At 45.7% G+C, this 17333-nt stretch overlaps 1 protein-coding gene across 3 annotated transcripts in view; it reads left to right on the top strand.

The window, feature by feature from the left end:
• Positions 1–17333, top strand: part of LOC144138076 (organic cation transporter protein-like) — a 109616-nt gene that overhangs the window by 67732 nt on the left and 24551 nt on the right. For all 3 annotated transcript variants that reach the window (XM_077670179.1, XM_077670166.1, XM_077670170.1), the window contains exons 4-7: positions 1009–1163; positions 11707–11875; positions 14580–14727; positions 16067–16152. In XM_077670179.1, coding sequence (XP_077526305.1) covers positions 1009–1163; positions 11707–11875; positions 14580–14727; positions 16067–16152 — 558 coding nt within the window. The remainder of the gene's footprint in view (positions 1–1008; positions 1164–11706; positions 11876–14579; positions 14728–16066; positions 16153–17333) is intronic.

Genomic DNA, 17333 nt, shown 5'->3' with positions numbered 1-17333 from the left:
CCTACTAAGAGTGAGCCATAAATCTCCTTACCACAAATCCACATGGTTTATTTCCACATCGAGGTCACACCACAGCCCAGCGATTCCTGGCGGGCTTTCAAGGACCGTGGGAGCCTCACCTGCTGAACAAAAGAGAAACTGATTCTCTGCCAGGCATGAAAGATCAGTTCGGGACTGGAGTGATCCGCATGACGCATCGTAGAGAAAACAAAGCATTGCCGACGAAACTTGTGATCTTATCTTGCCCATTGCGAACTCCCGGAATTCGCTATTTTGGGGCTTCATCAGTACTTCCGTCCTAACCTACGTTTCTAACTCGCGCCCCTGTTTCAAGGGACAGTGGTTGGAGCACTGCTTGAACACCTGTAATGACAAAATAACTTGCGGAAACTGCTGCAAACAGGACCACCCCGAGCGAAACCTTTCAAGCACAAGAACTGCCCTGCACCATCTGCCAGGGACCACACCCGGGATGTCCACGCCCGTGTGAAAGGTTTGCTTTGAAAAAACATCAACATGAGCGACACCGGCATCTCCTTCCCGGATGTCTCAAAGATGTTTGCCTATTCCCCTTAGAGAGGTACGTGGACGCAGCTTGCCAAGCAGAGAGCCACATCAGGTCACCAGGGCGTCGGGTCAAAATCTTGGCCCTGTGGACGTGGCTCCCCAATGAAAACGCAGGCGTTCCAGTGGTAGCAAATCCTTCCCCACTGCCCCGACGAGCCTCCCTGCGATGCGCAGCCTTCGACGTATTTGCACTCAAGGAAGTTTCATCGCGAAAAGGCAGAAAGATGACACGGCGCGTTAACACGTCTCTCCCGTTGCCCAACCGCACAGGGGTATTCTCAGGTTGACAATGGTAAAGCCAAAGTGCTGCTGTGTGACTAGTCGCCCTTTTGCCAGCAACACACACAATACCCAAAGAAACAAATATAAAATAGATGAATTCATAAATGAAAACATACGTTGTGCGCCAATGTGCCTTACCACGGTGTGTTTTTGTTACAGTGTCGGGAGGCGATCGACGTTCTTCACATGCGTGCTGATCATTCTGGTGTTCGGCTCGCTTAGCTCGCTGTCGCCAGGGGTCGGCTGGTACAACGCTGGACGCTTTGTTTTGTCGATGGGCGTCGCCGGCTGTCAGGCCACCACCGTCTCGCTTCGTACGTACACTTATGGCCTATCTTACTGCTCACAGCTTTCGTATTGCACGCTGTACAACATGGGCATGGAGCCGCGGCCAATGTGGGTACATTAAATTTACAAATGTCGAAGAATACTCGAGACCAGTCCTATGATTTTCCCAGCGATAAAATATTCGTGCGCACACGGGCACTCATCACCCATCAAGGACGTAATAACGGGGTCTTACAACAGCTACACCAGCTTTGCGTATTTTTGATGAGGATTGAATGGCGTGACGCGAAGTATTTCAGCAGCACATGTTCTGCTATGTAGAAAAACAGAACTTTGATATAACCCTTGCAATGAGGATTGATGGTATAAAATAGTACATTGACCAGTTTTTTAGTAATGTGCAAAAGATATATGGCAGTTTTCTATACCATTAAAATGCTTTTAGTGAGCTTTTTAGGTGTTTTAGCTTAGATTTCTACGGAGCCTTTGGTAAAGGCTAAGTGCAGTTATTGCTGATTTGCCATCATGTTGCATTTTTGTTTGTAGGTTGACCTTACATTTTGGGAGACATTTTGGGTATTTCTCGTTAGTGTACTGACAATTTTACCTGTAATAAAAACTAAACTACAAAAACGAAGCAGTGTATTCTGGTGACCACCCCACCGCCTGTTACGTAGCCACTGCAGGAAGATAATGCGCAGTGAGATAACCACTGTGGAAAGAATTATCTTCTTCAGAAAAGTACCACAAACATCCCTCGATGTAAAAGTGGAAAGATTCCGCGCATTGCTCCTTTACCAAAAATGCTACCGAACGAGGCGTAAGGGCCACCTAGACAGGGCTGCATGCTAGGATATGCCGTCTTGATTCACCTTACTTGTAACATTGTCACGTAGCCAAAGATGACTCCGTGCTGCTGGAAGAATAACGTTTATTGCGCAAACTTGCGCCCTTCATTAAATTAAGGAACACAAGCAGCGAGGAAGCAGTCAGCCAAGTGACATGCACAAATCGGTGAATCGAACGCTGCGGGGTTTGTCTTGCTGGCATTTATCTCTCAGCACTATTCTTTTCGGAAACATCGAATGAGATCGATAACACTCTCGACCAAAGAAAAATCTATAGACTAGTGAAGACAAGCAAAACACTCTCACTGTCCAACAAAATTTCCCGGTGCGACACACGACAAGAAGAGCAAACGCGCGTACCTCTGAAAAAATAATATAGCCGGAAGCGGTCGGGCGCTGGTAACAAATTATAAACAAGACATCGTGGCAGCAAAATAGTTTCTATTCTATTTACAGGAGGTCCTTCTTGATTATAATGATGATGATGATGATGTTACTTAATTAAACGTCAGTCTTGTATTCGTCCGTCGTTTCATTTTTCCCCATACTCGGAACTCACCATGGAGTCATTATTACGCCAAATCAGGCATCGCGGTTCATTTTTTCCGATTACTAACGAACCTATGACACCACGATTGCTATCATAGCACTAATGATTACTTTGTTAACAACCGTCCTTTCTCTTTGGAGGAAAGTATTTCGGCGGTGTTAGTTTGACTCAACGTTCTGGTGGGCTCGGTGGCTGTGCCACACCAGTGTCCCCTAACCAGCTGACCTTTGAAATGTAGGTTAGTAAACCGTGTATCTTTTTTGCTAAAATATCGAGTAACTACTGTCTGGTACAGCTTGCGAGCCCGCATTGCTGCAGTGCCATTATTGTTGATTGCTTCCATGCCTGTCTCTCCGTTGTATTGTTACCGTCTGGTGATATCGAGGGCAATACTGGCCCCAGTGAAGATTTCTGAGGTCAATCTAAGCTTATCACTGATGTTGAAGAAAAAACTGGTCTCTACGAGCAATAGCCTATCTCAGTTAAGCAAAAGAATGAGTGATCTCGAAAGTCATTATGAAAACGTTTGCCACTAAAAGCCAAACTAGAAACGTTAAAAAGCGGCAGTTAGTCCATTTGGGCATAACCTTGAAATCGCCGTTGACGCAGAAGAATTACAACGCAACCGCCGCGGTGGCTCAGTGGCTATGGCGTTGTGCTGCTGAGCCCAAGCACGCGGGTTCGACTCCCGGCCGCGCTGGTCGCTTTTTTATAGAGGCGGAAAGCGAAAACACCTGTGTGTTCGAGATTTTGGCGCATATTAAAGATCCCCAGCTGGTCAAAAATAATCTGGAGCCCTCCACTACGGTGCGCCTCATCGCCTGTGTAGCATCGGCGCGTTAATCGCTAGTCATTCAAGAAATACAACGTGCTCACCGACGCGGTCATCACGATCCCAACCGCCCCAACCCCATAATAGTAAATTTCTCAGGCTTCAAAGCCAAACGCGCAAATCTCTCACAAGGCCCGAAATTTAAGGAAACTAGTTATAGCGTTGGTGAAGATTTCTGCTGTCAGGTTCAACACACCCGCAAACATTGGTCGCTTTCACCAAAGCTAAACCAGTCTCCTTCTTTTTACGCTATAAAACCTTGTTCGTTAATTCAAAGCGATATGTTTTTGACGAGGCTTCTCAAGAAGTGAAAGCCCTTTCGTAGCAACCCTGCTGCAACAAAAAAAGATGCCGCCCCCAAAGTGTTCCCAGAACTCCTCACTCCATCAGAACTCAGCTAAACTTTACCGCATTGCTCACAAATATACGTACCTTTCTCGCCAAGCGGAAACTGGTATCTAACCTCGTCTTGTCATCCAATAGCAAGCTACTGATCCTTACCGAAACCTGGCTCACTAATGACATCTTAGGTGCAAAAGTACTGAATGACCTGCCAAACTTCATGTGCACCGGAAGGATCGCACTGGGTCACGCTACCACGGTGTCTGAATCGCTTTAAGAGGTCAGTTAACTTGTTCTGTCGTAAACGTTACCTCCAGCCTTGAGATATTATGGCAACTTGTGCATGCTTTACCTCCGTCCGCCCTCCTAGGAGTTTGCGACAGACCACCTCATAGCAAATCAAGCTACTCCCAGCGACTTAATAACATGCTAAATAAGCTAACTTCCTCATGCTCCAATTGTTATGTTCTTATCTTTCCCTAGTATCAATTGAAACAGCGAAAAATGTTTCAACTGTCTCTTCTGCGGACGCCAAACGATTTGTAGAACTATGTCTGTTTCTAATCTCACTCAACTAGTGTCGGAACCCACACTCATCGAACGCCATTCTAACTAACCTCATCGATATCCTATCTGCGCCATATAAACGATCATATAGTTGTACATGCAGATTTTGTCTTCGCGCTTAATCTCCGCACTACTCGCAAGAAAAAAAAATCAATTTATACGAGAAGCGTAACTATAAAGCTATAAATGCTTTCTGTTGCTGCTTGCTGCTTGCTGCTTGCAAACAGCAAGCTTGCTGCTTGCTGCTTTTCTTTCGAACTTTGAGGGTAATCTTTCCCAACGATCCACAGACTGCAACTTTTTTTATTTTATCAAAGAATCACCATCCCTCCCTAAAGAAAGTTGAGAGAAGCGCGCCAACATCAAAAGTAAAAGTACGGAAAGTGCGGAAGTGCGGAAAAACCTTCGCTGAAACTGCGTCCAATCGATCGTCAAACCCTCAAAGACCCAAATCGCAAACGAAGAACGAACCCACGCGACGATTTTTGGCGGACTAAGTAAACGCACCTCCGGACGATCTAAATGTATACCGATATTTTATTGACATAGAGGTATACTATTGTATCCCTCCTTCATGATCGATGTGTGTATTGCCATATCTAGAACAGTTCCTTTTTCAGGATTTTCAAGTAACCGTTGTGACAGAATGGAAGCCCGGTTTCATGCACGCGCCGTGTGTCCAGAGATCTTATCAGTGCTTTTATGTCGACCAACCGGTCTACAGAGAAAGGCACTAATATTTTTAGAGGACGCCGTCAGTCCCACGAACAAAGCTTTCGCTTTAAAATAACCGCTGTAGCAAATAAACACATACCTAAAAAGCCACTCGTGTCAACTGCCAAAAGCCCTCTTTTACGAACTCATTAAAAATTGCAGAATCAAAAATCACAGCCAAAGAAAATAATATATTTAGCGCATGGTATAAATACTATGTCGCGGAGAGCGACTATCATGTCGCCTTCAAAGATGAAAAAAACAAGTTCATCAATGACGATACGGCCAGCAAACTAAACAATAATCCCGGGCGTTTGTTGCCGGTGATAAACACTGACCAACCGTGCATGATCACACTCGCAAGTGATACTGGTGAAGTCGTGCCCCATCCAGAATCTGTGGATCCTTTAAAGGTACACTGAGGTGAATTTGTCAAGCTAGCGGTTTTGCTTGCACTGCGTAGACTGGCTCAAATAAGCACACTTTTCATCGTTTATCCGGTTGATAAGTCGGTAATTACTTTATAAATCGCGAAAGAAGAAAAACTACCGTGCGCGGTCTGCGGCGGCCGCACCAACTAAAGGCTGTGACGACAGGAGGAGATGCACCTTGATTGGACTATGTCCAAGGTTAGCATTCAAACAAGTTTCGGTTTCGGTTCTGTAAAACAACATGCTTGACATCCGACGGCATCGTTGGATGGGCATTCTCGACATCTCAGTAATGGACGTACCGCGCTTCTGCCACGTTGTCGGCTGTAAAATGCGTAACATAAGCCACCCAGGACGGCTTGGAATCGTAGCAATCACTGGCCGAGGTCTACGCAGTGAATGAACGCCCTCCTCGTCACCGCAGACGCTCAAATGTCATGCGCTTTTCCCCCATATTTGGAGCTGGCCTCACTCATGCCTGTATCGTAAAAAGCGTGTTCGCCCCAGGCCAAGGGTCTGTAGATTCTGGCCTGTGCCCACTGCCCGCAAGCAGTCGGTGCTTTTGGCAACAGCACGCCAACGAAAACTCGCTAGCGCATCAGTATCAGCCTGCGCGCGTTCTGTGAACTAGTTCGTGGAGAAGTGAATGTTACGGCCCAAAAATGGTGAACCAAGTATTTATTTATTTTATTTATTAAATACTGCGGACCATTGAAGGTCCGTGCAGGGTGGGTGGTTACATAGTATCAAAGCAGGAACTACAATGCGAACATGAATGCAAAGAAACAAAACAACAAACATCACTGGGAACGATACATGGGATCTGTAAGGGAATTCCATTCGGCTATGGTACGAGGGAAGAAAGAAAATATATGTGTCTGTTCTAGCAAAATACTGTGTTAGGGAATGAGGGTGGTGATGGCGCGTTTGTCGAGTCATTAAAGTATAGAAAACATTGGCCGAAAACGCAAAAGCCAACTTACGAAAAAAACAAAAAAAAACATTGTACCCTCGGGGTTTCAATCTTGTGACTTGCAATATAACATACCTAGTGCTGGAGACTACTGGGCCACGGGCCAGCGCTACCAGCGATGGATATAAGGTATATAATGTGCAATCAGTTAACACTTTTGCTTAGTTTTAGCATTTCAAGCAGCTTAGGTGACTATTTGTTGTATAGCGATTGTGCAGTAAGCGTCCCCCAAATTTCCACAATATCTCACGTCCAGCAATTGCATTTCTTAGGCGTGAAAGTGTTCGCAGATGTGTGGTCATGCTGCTGACCGCTGTGCTTGTTCTCCCAGCGCTAAAAGTGCTTCCTGCACCCTAGTATTAGTAAAAGTTTCAGTTGATTTTATTTCCTTAGTACCTATATTGACTTCGCTCACTCTTCTCCCGCCTTCAAGTGGCCTTAGATTTTCCTACTAGCGTACCAGTCAGCGAAGCGTCGCATGTGCGCTTGTGCAGCGCTTGTGTGGAGCGACCATGACTTGGAGCTAGATACAGTGTACAAACTAACAAAGTAAAGAAAGGCAGATTCTTCCATTCACAAGCGTGTCGTGGCTTCGTTTCAACTGAGCGAACGAATTGCGATGACCCGTCGGGTGCCGGCGGTCTAAACGCTGGGCCGACTGACTCTGCCGGAAGGTAAGCCAAGTCATCTCCTCCTGACGTCACACGAAAACGCCAGAGAAAATGGGCGAGGATGCAGAGAGGAGGATAGCAGTTTCGAATTGCTTTTTCTACTAAATAAATTCGCGTAAACGCACCCAGAGAGGTCGAAACATGGCCTATGGACTCCGGACTACAATTTGCGCTAGTAATCCCGCAATGTTTACAAATCACTTCAGTGTCCCTTTAAGGCGGAGCAGTTTAGGGGCCCGGCTTTTCGCCGTAGCTTGTCGGGGGTCACGGTATCTAGCCACCGCAGTCATGCAGCGTCCTGCTCCCAAACACAGGCTTCGAAAAGATAGCCGCTTCCCCTCGTCGGGATCGAACCTGGGACGCGAGGGTTAGAAGTCGATGGCAATCCCACTGCGCCACACAGGCCCAGATTACTCATATGCAAAGTGTTGGGGGTGATCTTTGCGCTGCCCCACTGCCACGAAGGCTGCCGTTGCTAGGCCGCAAATAAGTACACAGTATTATGAAACAAGAAAAAAATAATGAATCCATTAATTGCCCCAAATCAATGAAAACTCAATCCCGTGTCTCCTTATAGGACTTTTCAGGGGCTGCGGCGCCCTCCCTTGACTACTTTCGGCATCACCGCCAGGCTGACACTGAAACCAGTCAAGACAGGGCGCCACAGCCGCTTTGGCGAATTACTGCTCAGCACTTGATAGCTTTCACGTTAAATGGAAGTGCTTTAATTTTTTAACCAACACCATGTTCTGGTATAGATGTATAGATGACATTAACATGAAAGTGCTAAAAACACTATGCACATTTCTGCTGTGAATTTGTGTTTACTTTTTTCGCAGTCCCTTTCTACAGGCGATATACCATACGACTGGAAGGTGTGGAAAGTCTTTCCATCTTTAAATATGGTGATAGACATTCTCCTCCTAATTATCGTCCCATCTCCCTCACTAGCATTCTCTGCAAAGCCATAGAACACGTCCTTTATTTAGAAATCATGAAATGTTTAGATTCCAACCAAGTTTCCACCCTTTCCAGCATGGTTTCCGTCTGGGCCTGTCTTGCGAAACCCAGCTGGCCGTATTTCTTCGTGACCTTCATTCTAACCTTGACGCTAACCTGAAAACAGATGTCATATTCGTAGACTTCGCTAAGGCCTTTGACAAGGTACCCCACCAACGTCTGTTACTAAAACTTTCTCAGCTCAACTTAGACTCAGTCCTTCTTAACTGGGTCAGACAATTTCTAAGCAGCCGCTCGCGATCTGTGGTAATAAATAATCATTCTCCAAATTCGCTTCCAGCGACGTCCGGTGTCCCACAAGGGCCTCTTCTTGTCTCCCTCCTATTTTTAACATATATCAATGACCATCCATTGCACATTTTATGTCATATCTGTCTGTACGCTGGTGACTGCGTCATACACTGCCCTGTTACCAACACATCCTATCAGCTAGCCGTACAACAGGACCTTATTCATACTCAAAAGTGGTCACCACTTAATCCTAACACTTAAAGGAGCCATGAAGAGAAAACACAAGTTTGGTTCATTCGAAAGATTGCCTCGTTAGAACCATAACGACACCACTTATAACGCAAACTTCGCTCAAATAAGCTACATAATTAGGAAAAACGGGAATGCTCATGCGACCCACCAGCTCATTTCCCGCAACAGAACCTATGCCGTCACATGGGCTAAGCTCTGCGATTGGCGGAGGCCGGCAAAAGCAAACGCATGTTAGGCAGGGCTTACAGTTTGCATAGCGAGCTAAATGCCCGTGAAACATACTGCACATTCTTTTTATGACAAAGAACGGTGGAGTAAACGGTTGAAGTTCCGAACGAACACGCAAGCGTGTGCGCCAATGCGTACGAAACAACCGCCTGGCCGAGCTCGACATCTCGCCGTCGCGCAGACGAATTTTCGGGTTCGAGGCGCTCTGACCTTGGAGGAAAAATGCCGTAAACACCGCGCATTGACGCTCGTATCTTTCTGGTCGAAGCAGAGAGCTCGCGCGAACGGCTTTCCATACACGACACCGGCCAACTGGCATAAGCGATACTGCTACTGAAGTTGAACTATTATTAACCGTAATAAAAATACGGCACATACGTACCAGTCTGTATTCGTCCGTGGCGACGGCGCTGACGAGGCAGCGATGCCGACGGCAGGGCGTTCGTCTGTTGTGGCTATCGCGGAATGGTCGCTTTCCCGTCCACCGCGTATCCCACAACTCTTGCCGCTCGTGCACTTAGAAGCGTTGAGCGTTCAAGTGGTGTGAGGTTGTTAAATGCAAGCCGGAGCTCCTCGGCGAGAGTTTTGTTCTCCGGATCAGGCGATTCCATGACTAGGGCTGTGGGTGCACTAGGTTTTACTAGCATTTTTAAAATGGCCGCCGTCTCGGTCGACTCCCGCGTGTGGGTGCTATATGGAGTCGACATACTAAGTATCTGTTTCATGGACCGGCCCGTGTGACACCATTGCTCACGTCACCAAATGTGCAATTTTAGCGGGAGATTTAAAATTTTGGCTTAAATTGCCTTATTTCTCAGTGAATAAAGCATCATTTGCTTCCGGGAAAGCGCTTGTGGTACTATGAAACACCTAATCTTTCGAATAAAACAAACTTTTGTTTTCTCTTCATGGCTCCTTTAATCCTACCAAATGCATGGTTATATCGTTACCCGACGGCATAATTCTTTAACCTCTCGGTTCAATATTTCTAATGTTACAATCGTTACAACCTTCGTTCAAATAGCGCAGTGTTTTTCGTCTCATGATCTTTCGAGGAAGGCTCACATAACCAATAATATCGCCTCAGTCAATACAATGCTTGGTTTACTCAAACGTCATCTCCACCGTATAATCCACCACTCGCGTACAAGCAACTCGCGTACATATCTCTCGTTTTCTCTAAACTTCAATGCGGATGCGCCATCCGGAAACCACACCAAATATATCTCATCAACGCACTTGAATCTGTTGAAAACAGTGCCACCAGATTAATTTATTCGCATACCCCTACAATATCAGCATTTCATCCTTAAAAGCACAATCGGAACTGGAACCTCTTTTTTCGACGTAGCAACGCCACGCTTCCTCGTTTCTGTAGATTCTGTCATTCTTCACACAACTGCGCACCCTTCATCACCCCACTGACGGACAGGGGGGAATAAAAGAAATACGAACAGCGGAGCGCACAGCCTCCGACGTATGTTTTACAGTATGGCTGCAAATTCGGTAAACTACACAAGGGCGCAATTCTTCCTGAGAATATGAGAGTGTGGCCTAATATTACGGGAAGTGCTTGATCAAGATACGACACCGGTAATTTATTTTGAGGCGCCTTTTTGTCGCAGGCTCTGCATTTATTCGTTCATATTTCTCTTAATCCCCCTGTACATATCTCATCGCACCGGTCATTCATTTCAACTTTCAGGTCATCGCACCGAGACCATCACCTTCGCTGCCTTCTTTCTACGCGCTGCTAAAGACTAGAACGACCTTTCCCACCACATCATCGCCACCTCCAGCCCCCCTCTATACACTGCCGAAGTAACGACTCATCCGTCCTGTTAATTTTTGTGCCTGCAAATTATTTCTGCTGGGGCCGTCACAATATACCCTCATTTGGAGGTCTTGATGGAAAATAAAATGAAATGAATTAACTGCTTGAGACTGGAATTTTATCACAACAATCCGGAGTCTGTGCACAGATTGACGGCCTTCGTCTATCCCGAGTTGTATCTGCTGATACAAAACGTTTTCTAAACCAAGTTGTACAAGTAAATCTGTATGTTCACGTATTCGAATAGCCTTTTTCGTGCCATTACTGATATATTGACGTTAGTTTGTAAAGCAGCCATCACTAAACTTCTTTATAAAGAGCTCTTGGTCTGCACCCGATATTACTGATCTTATTATGTCCCTAAAGTATTCTTTCTTCAAAACCTCAGTATATTGTCTCTTCATTCGCGGTATTTACGCCGGTCCAAACTTATGATTCTAGAACATCCCGCGTCTAGACGGGCAGGATAAATAAAATTAAGGGTAACTACCCGCCGCGGCAGCGCAGTGGCTAAAGCGTTATCCTGCGGAAACTGGTTCAGTTTCCTTCGCGAATTGTTTTCATTGAGTCGAGGAAGAAAAACACGCTTGTGTGGAGATAGTAGCAAACGTTAAGGATGCCCATGAGGTTAAAATTAATCCCTAGCTATGCACACCTCATAGCCCACCGGTGCATAAAAGTGCCTTAAGTAGAATATTTCAACTAGCGCCACTTACCCATAGTATTATATTTATTATATAATGAATCAGTACAAACTCGCCCAGCTCTCAGTCGCACAGCACAGCAACTATTAGCCCTTGGCCATTGGTTCAAGCACTGTTCCCAAATGTTTCGTACTCATGCTCAAAATAAAAGCACTGATTGATTGATTGATTGATTGATTGATTGATTGATTGATTGATTGATTGATTGATTGATTGATTGATTGATTGATTGATTGATTGATTGATTGATTGATTGATTGATTGATTGATTGATTGATTGATTGATTGATTGATTGATTGATTGATTGATTGATTGATTGAAAACCGACACTTCTGTGTGAATAATGCTCTCCCTTTTCCCGCTTGACGCAGTGATGGAGGTGATGCCTCCCCGCTACCGGATGCTGATGAATGTGGGCTTCGGGATCGGCTACACCATTCCGCTGCTGCTACTGCCTCTGCTGGCCTACCACGTCCGAGACTGGCGCTACCTGCAACTGGCAACGGGACTCTCCGCTCTCATGATGGTGCCGTCCTGGTTGTAAGTACGCTCGTCGCAAAAGTGAGCGCTGTGCTCCCTGTGAACTGATGCATTCCCCGTTTAGAAATTATTTCTCGGTTCTTATTGTAATGTGCTGTTCATGCTGCAGTTTACCGATTTTTGAAGAATAGCTAAATATATATTTCCCACTCCTTTGCACTCGTAGGCGAACACTAATCAATAGAGAATCAGAGCCGTAAAGTTTCTTAAAAGGAATTCATTTGTAACGTTTGATTTATTCCTTAACAGAGGGTTCGTTTGGCAATTTTGTTGAATTCGCCCACCAGGCCGGTGATAGGAAAGATAAATCATGAAACTAATTTTACTTTCACTCGTCTTTCAGTAGCTTCTAATGTGGAAACTTTACCTAGCGATCTTCAGAGGGAAAGCAGAAACCACCTATTTTTGTAATGTCGACGAGCGCGGAAACTTCATAAGTGAAGCTCAAAGTGTTGAAACAAATATCTTTCCAGTGGCTTGCAGTGTGCATCGTCTTGTCGTTGTTATGTTACAGCCTTTATGCTAACGGGTATATTCATAAATTCAGCAACTCGACACATATAATCGCGACTCCACGGTGGTTTCTCTTCTCACGTTCCCATACCTACCCTTGAACCCCGAACCCGTATATCTGAGTCATCTAGAATCACGTTTTGAGCCCTGCATGGGCCTGATTTTTGGGCCCGGGCCCGGCCAGAGCCCGCTTCATGAATCCCGATCCTAACCCGGGCCCGGGACACCTAGCCCGGGCCCAGCCCGGGTCCGGGCATCCATAAGTGAGTTCAGCTCGGGCACGGCCCGAGCCTGTCGTCTTAAGCCCAGGCCCGGTCCGAGCCCGGTCATTTAGTTCTAAGCCTAGGGAGAGCCCGCGTGTGCTTGAACAGGCCCTGGCTTAGACGCTGAAGGAAATTTCTTAATTATGTTTGGGTTAGTGCCCTTCGTAGCGAGCAATTAGACAGATCACGTAGTGTGTACACCCCTCATGGATTGAAATGCAACAATTTAGCGTTAAGTAGTGCGCGCACTTTAGTTTCCACTTTCTCCTGTTCACGTCACACGGGCGTGATAATAGCTCATTATTACGTCGGGACCACCATCACCTTTTTTGACCAGTCTCTTGGCAACATCACGTGCTTGTCTGGGGCACGAGTTGATATGCTGAATTTTTTATGCTGTTTTTCAATGCACGAGTATGTACCTAAATTGAAATGTTTCACCTGCAGTGGTTGTTCAGAGGTGGTGTTTTTCTAGCACGCGCGTTCGATTCCCGGCCAAGGCAGCCGTATTTCGATGGGGGCGACATGTAAAGCACGCGTGTGCTTAGACATGGGTGCAGAGCTCCATGCTGTCTGAATTAATCCGTTTCCCACTACCATGTCCCTTGTAATAGTTTAGTTGGTATGTTATACCAAAATTTTTTAACATCTTGATGCAGCAGTACATGAAATGCAGTTAAAAAAAGAGTACAGTGACTATTAGACCTAGGAAAAAACGTTTTTAAAAGTGTGCGTGCAATTGACATGTAGAAGCTCGTGGAAGGAAACTCGGAACATTCATTTTAATGCTCTTTTGTACACTTCACGCCGGAAATATTAGCAGCCCAGGCCCATGAATCAAGCCAGAAGCCGGCCCGGCCCATATACTTCGAGCCCGAGCCCGGCCCGTGCCCGAGCCTGCCATCAACGCTTCGGGCCGCCCGGCCCGGTCTGAGGGCCGGATCCGTGCAGTGCTCTAATCTAGTTAGCTCCCCAGGGAGGCCGTGTTTCGCGGCCATCCGGGATCTTCGCCATACTGATGTTTGTATTAGTGGAAGAAAGCCACTCGCGTACGTGCTGCAATGATGCGCCGCCAGCGTTGACGGCACCCGCGCGGCCGTGCAGGGCTTGCCGGAACGCGCCGCTATTGTTCAGCGTGGTTTTCCAATCTTCTTAGATGTTGCAATGCATCTGTACGGTTCAAACAAATGCAGATTTTTCTAAATCTTGACGCGTTCGCTGGCAGTCATGTTGCATTGTATAGATTTTTAGCGGCCATCTAAAAACAGGGTTTCTTCCCTCATTCATACCGCAAATTCTATTTTCGTCTCTTATTCAGCTCCACACTGCCAAGCACTTCTGCTAGAAGGGTCGTTTTGTTTTACCGTTTTAAGGAGTTCTAATTGGCAAGAATGTTTTGCCGTCGGACTAGCGGGAAAAATGCTCAAATACAAGAGGTGATGTGCCAAGTTTGAACACAAATAGGCTTCTATTTAGGTAATAATTTAGTGTTTATTTCACCTACGCCAGCCTGATTTTAAAAAGAAGCTTTCTATTCCTCACTAATTCTGTTCCATGACGCGCAAAATCTCGCTGCAGGAAAGCCAACTTTACACAATGGTTTTCACAAAATGATGATAATGATAGCGAAGGCACATCAAGCGCTTCAAGAAAAAAACGCTTCCCGTGGTCAGAATCGACCCTGGCTCCCTTTCGTTACGAAACTGATGTCTATGTGCTAAGTGTAAGTGTAAATAAGGAACGTGGCCAGAAGTTGTATTTTAAGCATTCGGCCTGGGAAGGCGTAATACAGCAAACGGTAATTTGTGCAATCGTTCGACCCACCTTTGAAAGTGCGCGAGGGCATTCGTCCTGCACAGTACTTCATAGCTATAGCTACGCTAAAAAGTCGCGGCTTAGAAGTAATTGTTTTTTATCCTTCTCACTAGCTTCCTGCAGGAGTCGCCTCGCTGGCTGCTCACCAAGGGCCGCATCGACCGCGCTGAGAAGTCGTTGGTCCGCATCCTAAAGATTAACCGGCGACCTGCGCCCGACATGGACCAAGTCATGAGCGACCTGGCGATCTTCTCCAAGTCTGTGAGCGTCCACGCACGTCGACTGAGCATGAACTGTCGCGAGGCTTCAGCGAGGAGCGCTTATGACGAGAGTCGGCGGCATCTTGCATTGGTTTCAGCTATGGTTGAAAAAAAGAGAAGGCGTTTAAAGGAAACAAACATTGCTATTGCATTCCCTCAGACAGGTCGCTCTTAAAACTTACCGAACAATGTAAATGATATGATGCACCTAGCGGAAACGTTGTATGCAGATTTTAACGCTAGCAACGTTGTACCGTGTAATATTTCTGGAATGACAAGCTTGGTTCTAGAAGTTGCAACCATAACTAAACACGAGGCACATAAGTGGCTCATTTGAGTGCCAAGCGCTCACAAGCTTTTTAAATTGTCTTCAGTTTATGTGAGGCCACATCCCTTGAATTCTGAAGTATAACCGGAATGTACTGAAGCCTGTCCCAGTGCGATAATTACCTGGTCAAATTTTGTTTCTACGTAACCGGGAGTAGTTTTGGTTACACTTATAGAACCAACGTAAAACACGTCTTGGGCACGGCAGCCCTGCCAAGCAGCCCACGCCAATACCTAGGCATTTGGCCAAACGTTTGCTCGCCGGCATAATGAACGAACTAACAACGAGCGTGGCCGGAGAGCAGCCTTGGCCCTTTTGGCCTGCACTTCTTGCTCAGGTTTCATATTTATTTCTGTCGCCGCTGGCGCCTTTCATGTCCCAGAGTGTAGGCTGGCTGTTTGCTTCGGTCCGCCTACGTGGCCGATTCAGAAATTGTTGTCATTCAACAACCCCAATGTGGAAGAGGTGGGCGTTGCGTATAGTCGCAGGTAACGTAACAACACTTCTTAATGCGGCCAAATACGCACGCATTGCTTTACAAAAGAACTAGAAGAGGGATTCAGGAGAACATATTTACATTTCTCTGGCGCCTTAAACACGCTGCAAAGCCCCCATGGTTTCGAAACTAGTTTCAAAAGTTTTTTGTGCGATTTTTCCAGAATGTAAGTGAAGCACTGTACAAAAATTGCCAAAAAGTTGTACATTACCACGCTACAAATATTTGCTTCCCGGTCAACGGTTAATGGCTGGCTTCCTGTACAAACCTCGGTAGCTTGGCCCGTCGAGAATAATAAAGGTTTAGCATTTTTAGTGCTTCAAAATAAGCTGGTCACGCACGTATCCTGACAAGGACTTATACAGCAGTGTGAAGTTATTGAAAAAATAACTGATTTTGCCTGATATCGGCAATGTCAGTTGCGCATATTTCAGACTGCCTAACGCAGGGATACCTATGCCCAACTTCCTCCGCCAGGCCCAACTTTGCTTCGTTTTTGTTCCTTGTTCCCCCCAGGAGAGCAAAAAGGCGACATTTCATTTCGTGGACTTCTTCCGCACACCGAAGTTGCGGCGAAACACACTTGTCCTGTTTGGAATGTGGTGAGAACGGCTTTTGTTTTCCTCTAGCGCAAAACAGTAGCGCAAAAGACAGGACGAAAAAACACGAGAGCAACAAAGTACAAAGTGTGAAACACCGGACATAGTTCGTTGGTCCTGTCTTTGCGCTACTGTTTCTCGCCCACATCTAGCTCCTGCTGCTCCACATTTCCTCTAGCCTTCTCGGTGTGGCAAATAAATATTTCTTGAAGACGCAAGAATTGATAAAAGGCCCTCCCAACTGACCCTATTTTGCTAGGCACTTCTGTTTTATTGTTCGTTTATATCTGTTTATTTGTTCATTCATGTATTTATATTGTATTTACGCACTAAGCTTTCAGCCTTGTCACATTTCTAAGAAACGTACAGAAAAGCGAGGTGAAATAATGATTCCGTCTGCCTGTTATCGTTGCAGAAAAAAGATTGTTCCTTGGGTGTGGCCTCAGCATGTAGCTGAATTAGTTTAAGGTGAGGCGGGAGCGCCTTAAAATTGTTTCGATTCGTGCACTGGTGAAAAACAAACGCACATTGACTGCCTATGTTCTGTCTCAACAGGCCTATTTTTGGTTAAAACCGTGTCTACGTTAGCTGTGTCGCATATCTATCACTGAACGTCGCTTTCTATTGTTCATTCTGGGCACTCTTTACAAATGTCTCTTGCGTTGAGTATTTTCGATAAAAAAAACTTTTGTTGCCTTCAGTGCTTGTAATGGTGGCGCGTATATGCTTTTGCTTTGTTACCGGCCCATGTTTCTCAATTCAGCGTATACTAACGAAATGTACCAAACCAACCAAACGACGCAGCACTTCCACCAGTCTCACCTGGTTCGCGTTGAGTTCCGGGATTGGACTGGGACTGGTTTTATAATGGAAGTATAATGATGATAAAAAAATGAACAAAATATTTACAGAAGCAAACTTCCAATAGTGTATTTAAAACTCAGGTTATGAAGTTATTCAAAGCACAAACGAAAAATTCTGGGAGTCATTTTTAACCACCTTAGTTGCCACACCTATGTTGAGATCGTTTGTAACAAGCTTTATGATACTAACGATGCATTATTCTGTTGTCAAGCGCAGGTCTGACAGGGACAAAATTTAAAGGCCAAGACATTGTTATATAGTGCAGTTTACCAGCCAAGCTGTTTCGGTTATATTGGGTTGCACACATTCACGAAAGAGAC

Source organism: Haemaphysalis longicornis, unplaced genomic scaffold (assembly GCF_048455015.1).
Source record: "Haemaphysalis longicornis isolate Haplotype H1 unplaced genomic scaffold, Haemaphysalis longicornis Haplotype H1 scaffold_1, whole genome shotgun sequence".
NCBI classification, from domain to species: Eukaryota; Metazoa; Arthropoda; class Arachnida; order Ixodida; family Ixodidae; genus Haemaphysalis; species Haemaphysalis longicornis.
The sequence above is the reverse complement of the archived record's forward strand: the minus strand, read 5'-3'. Positions and strand labels throughout refer to the sequence as shown.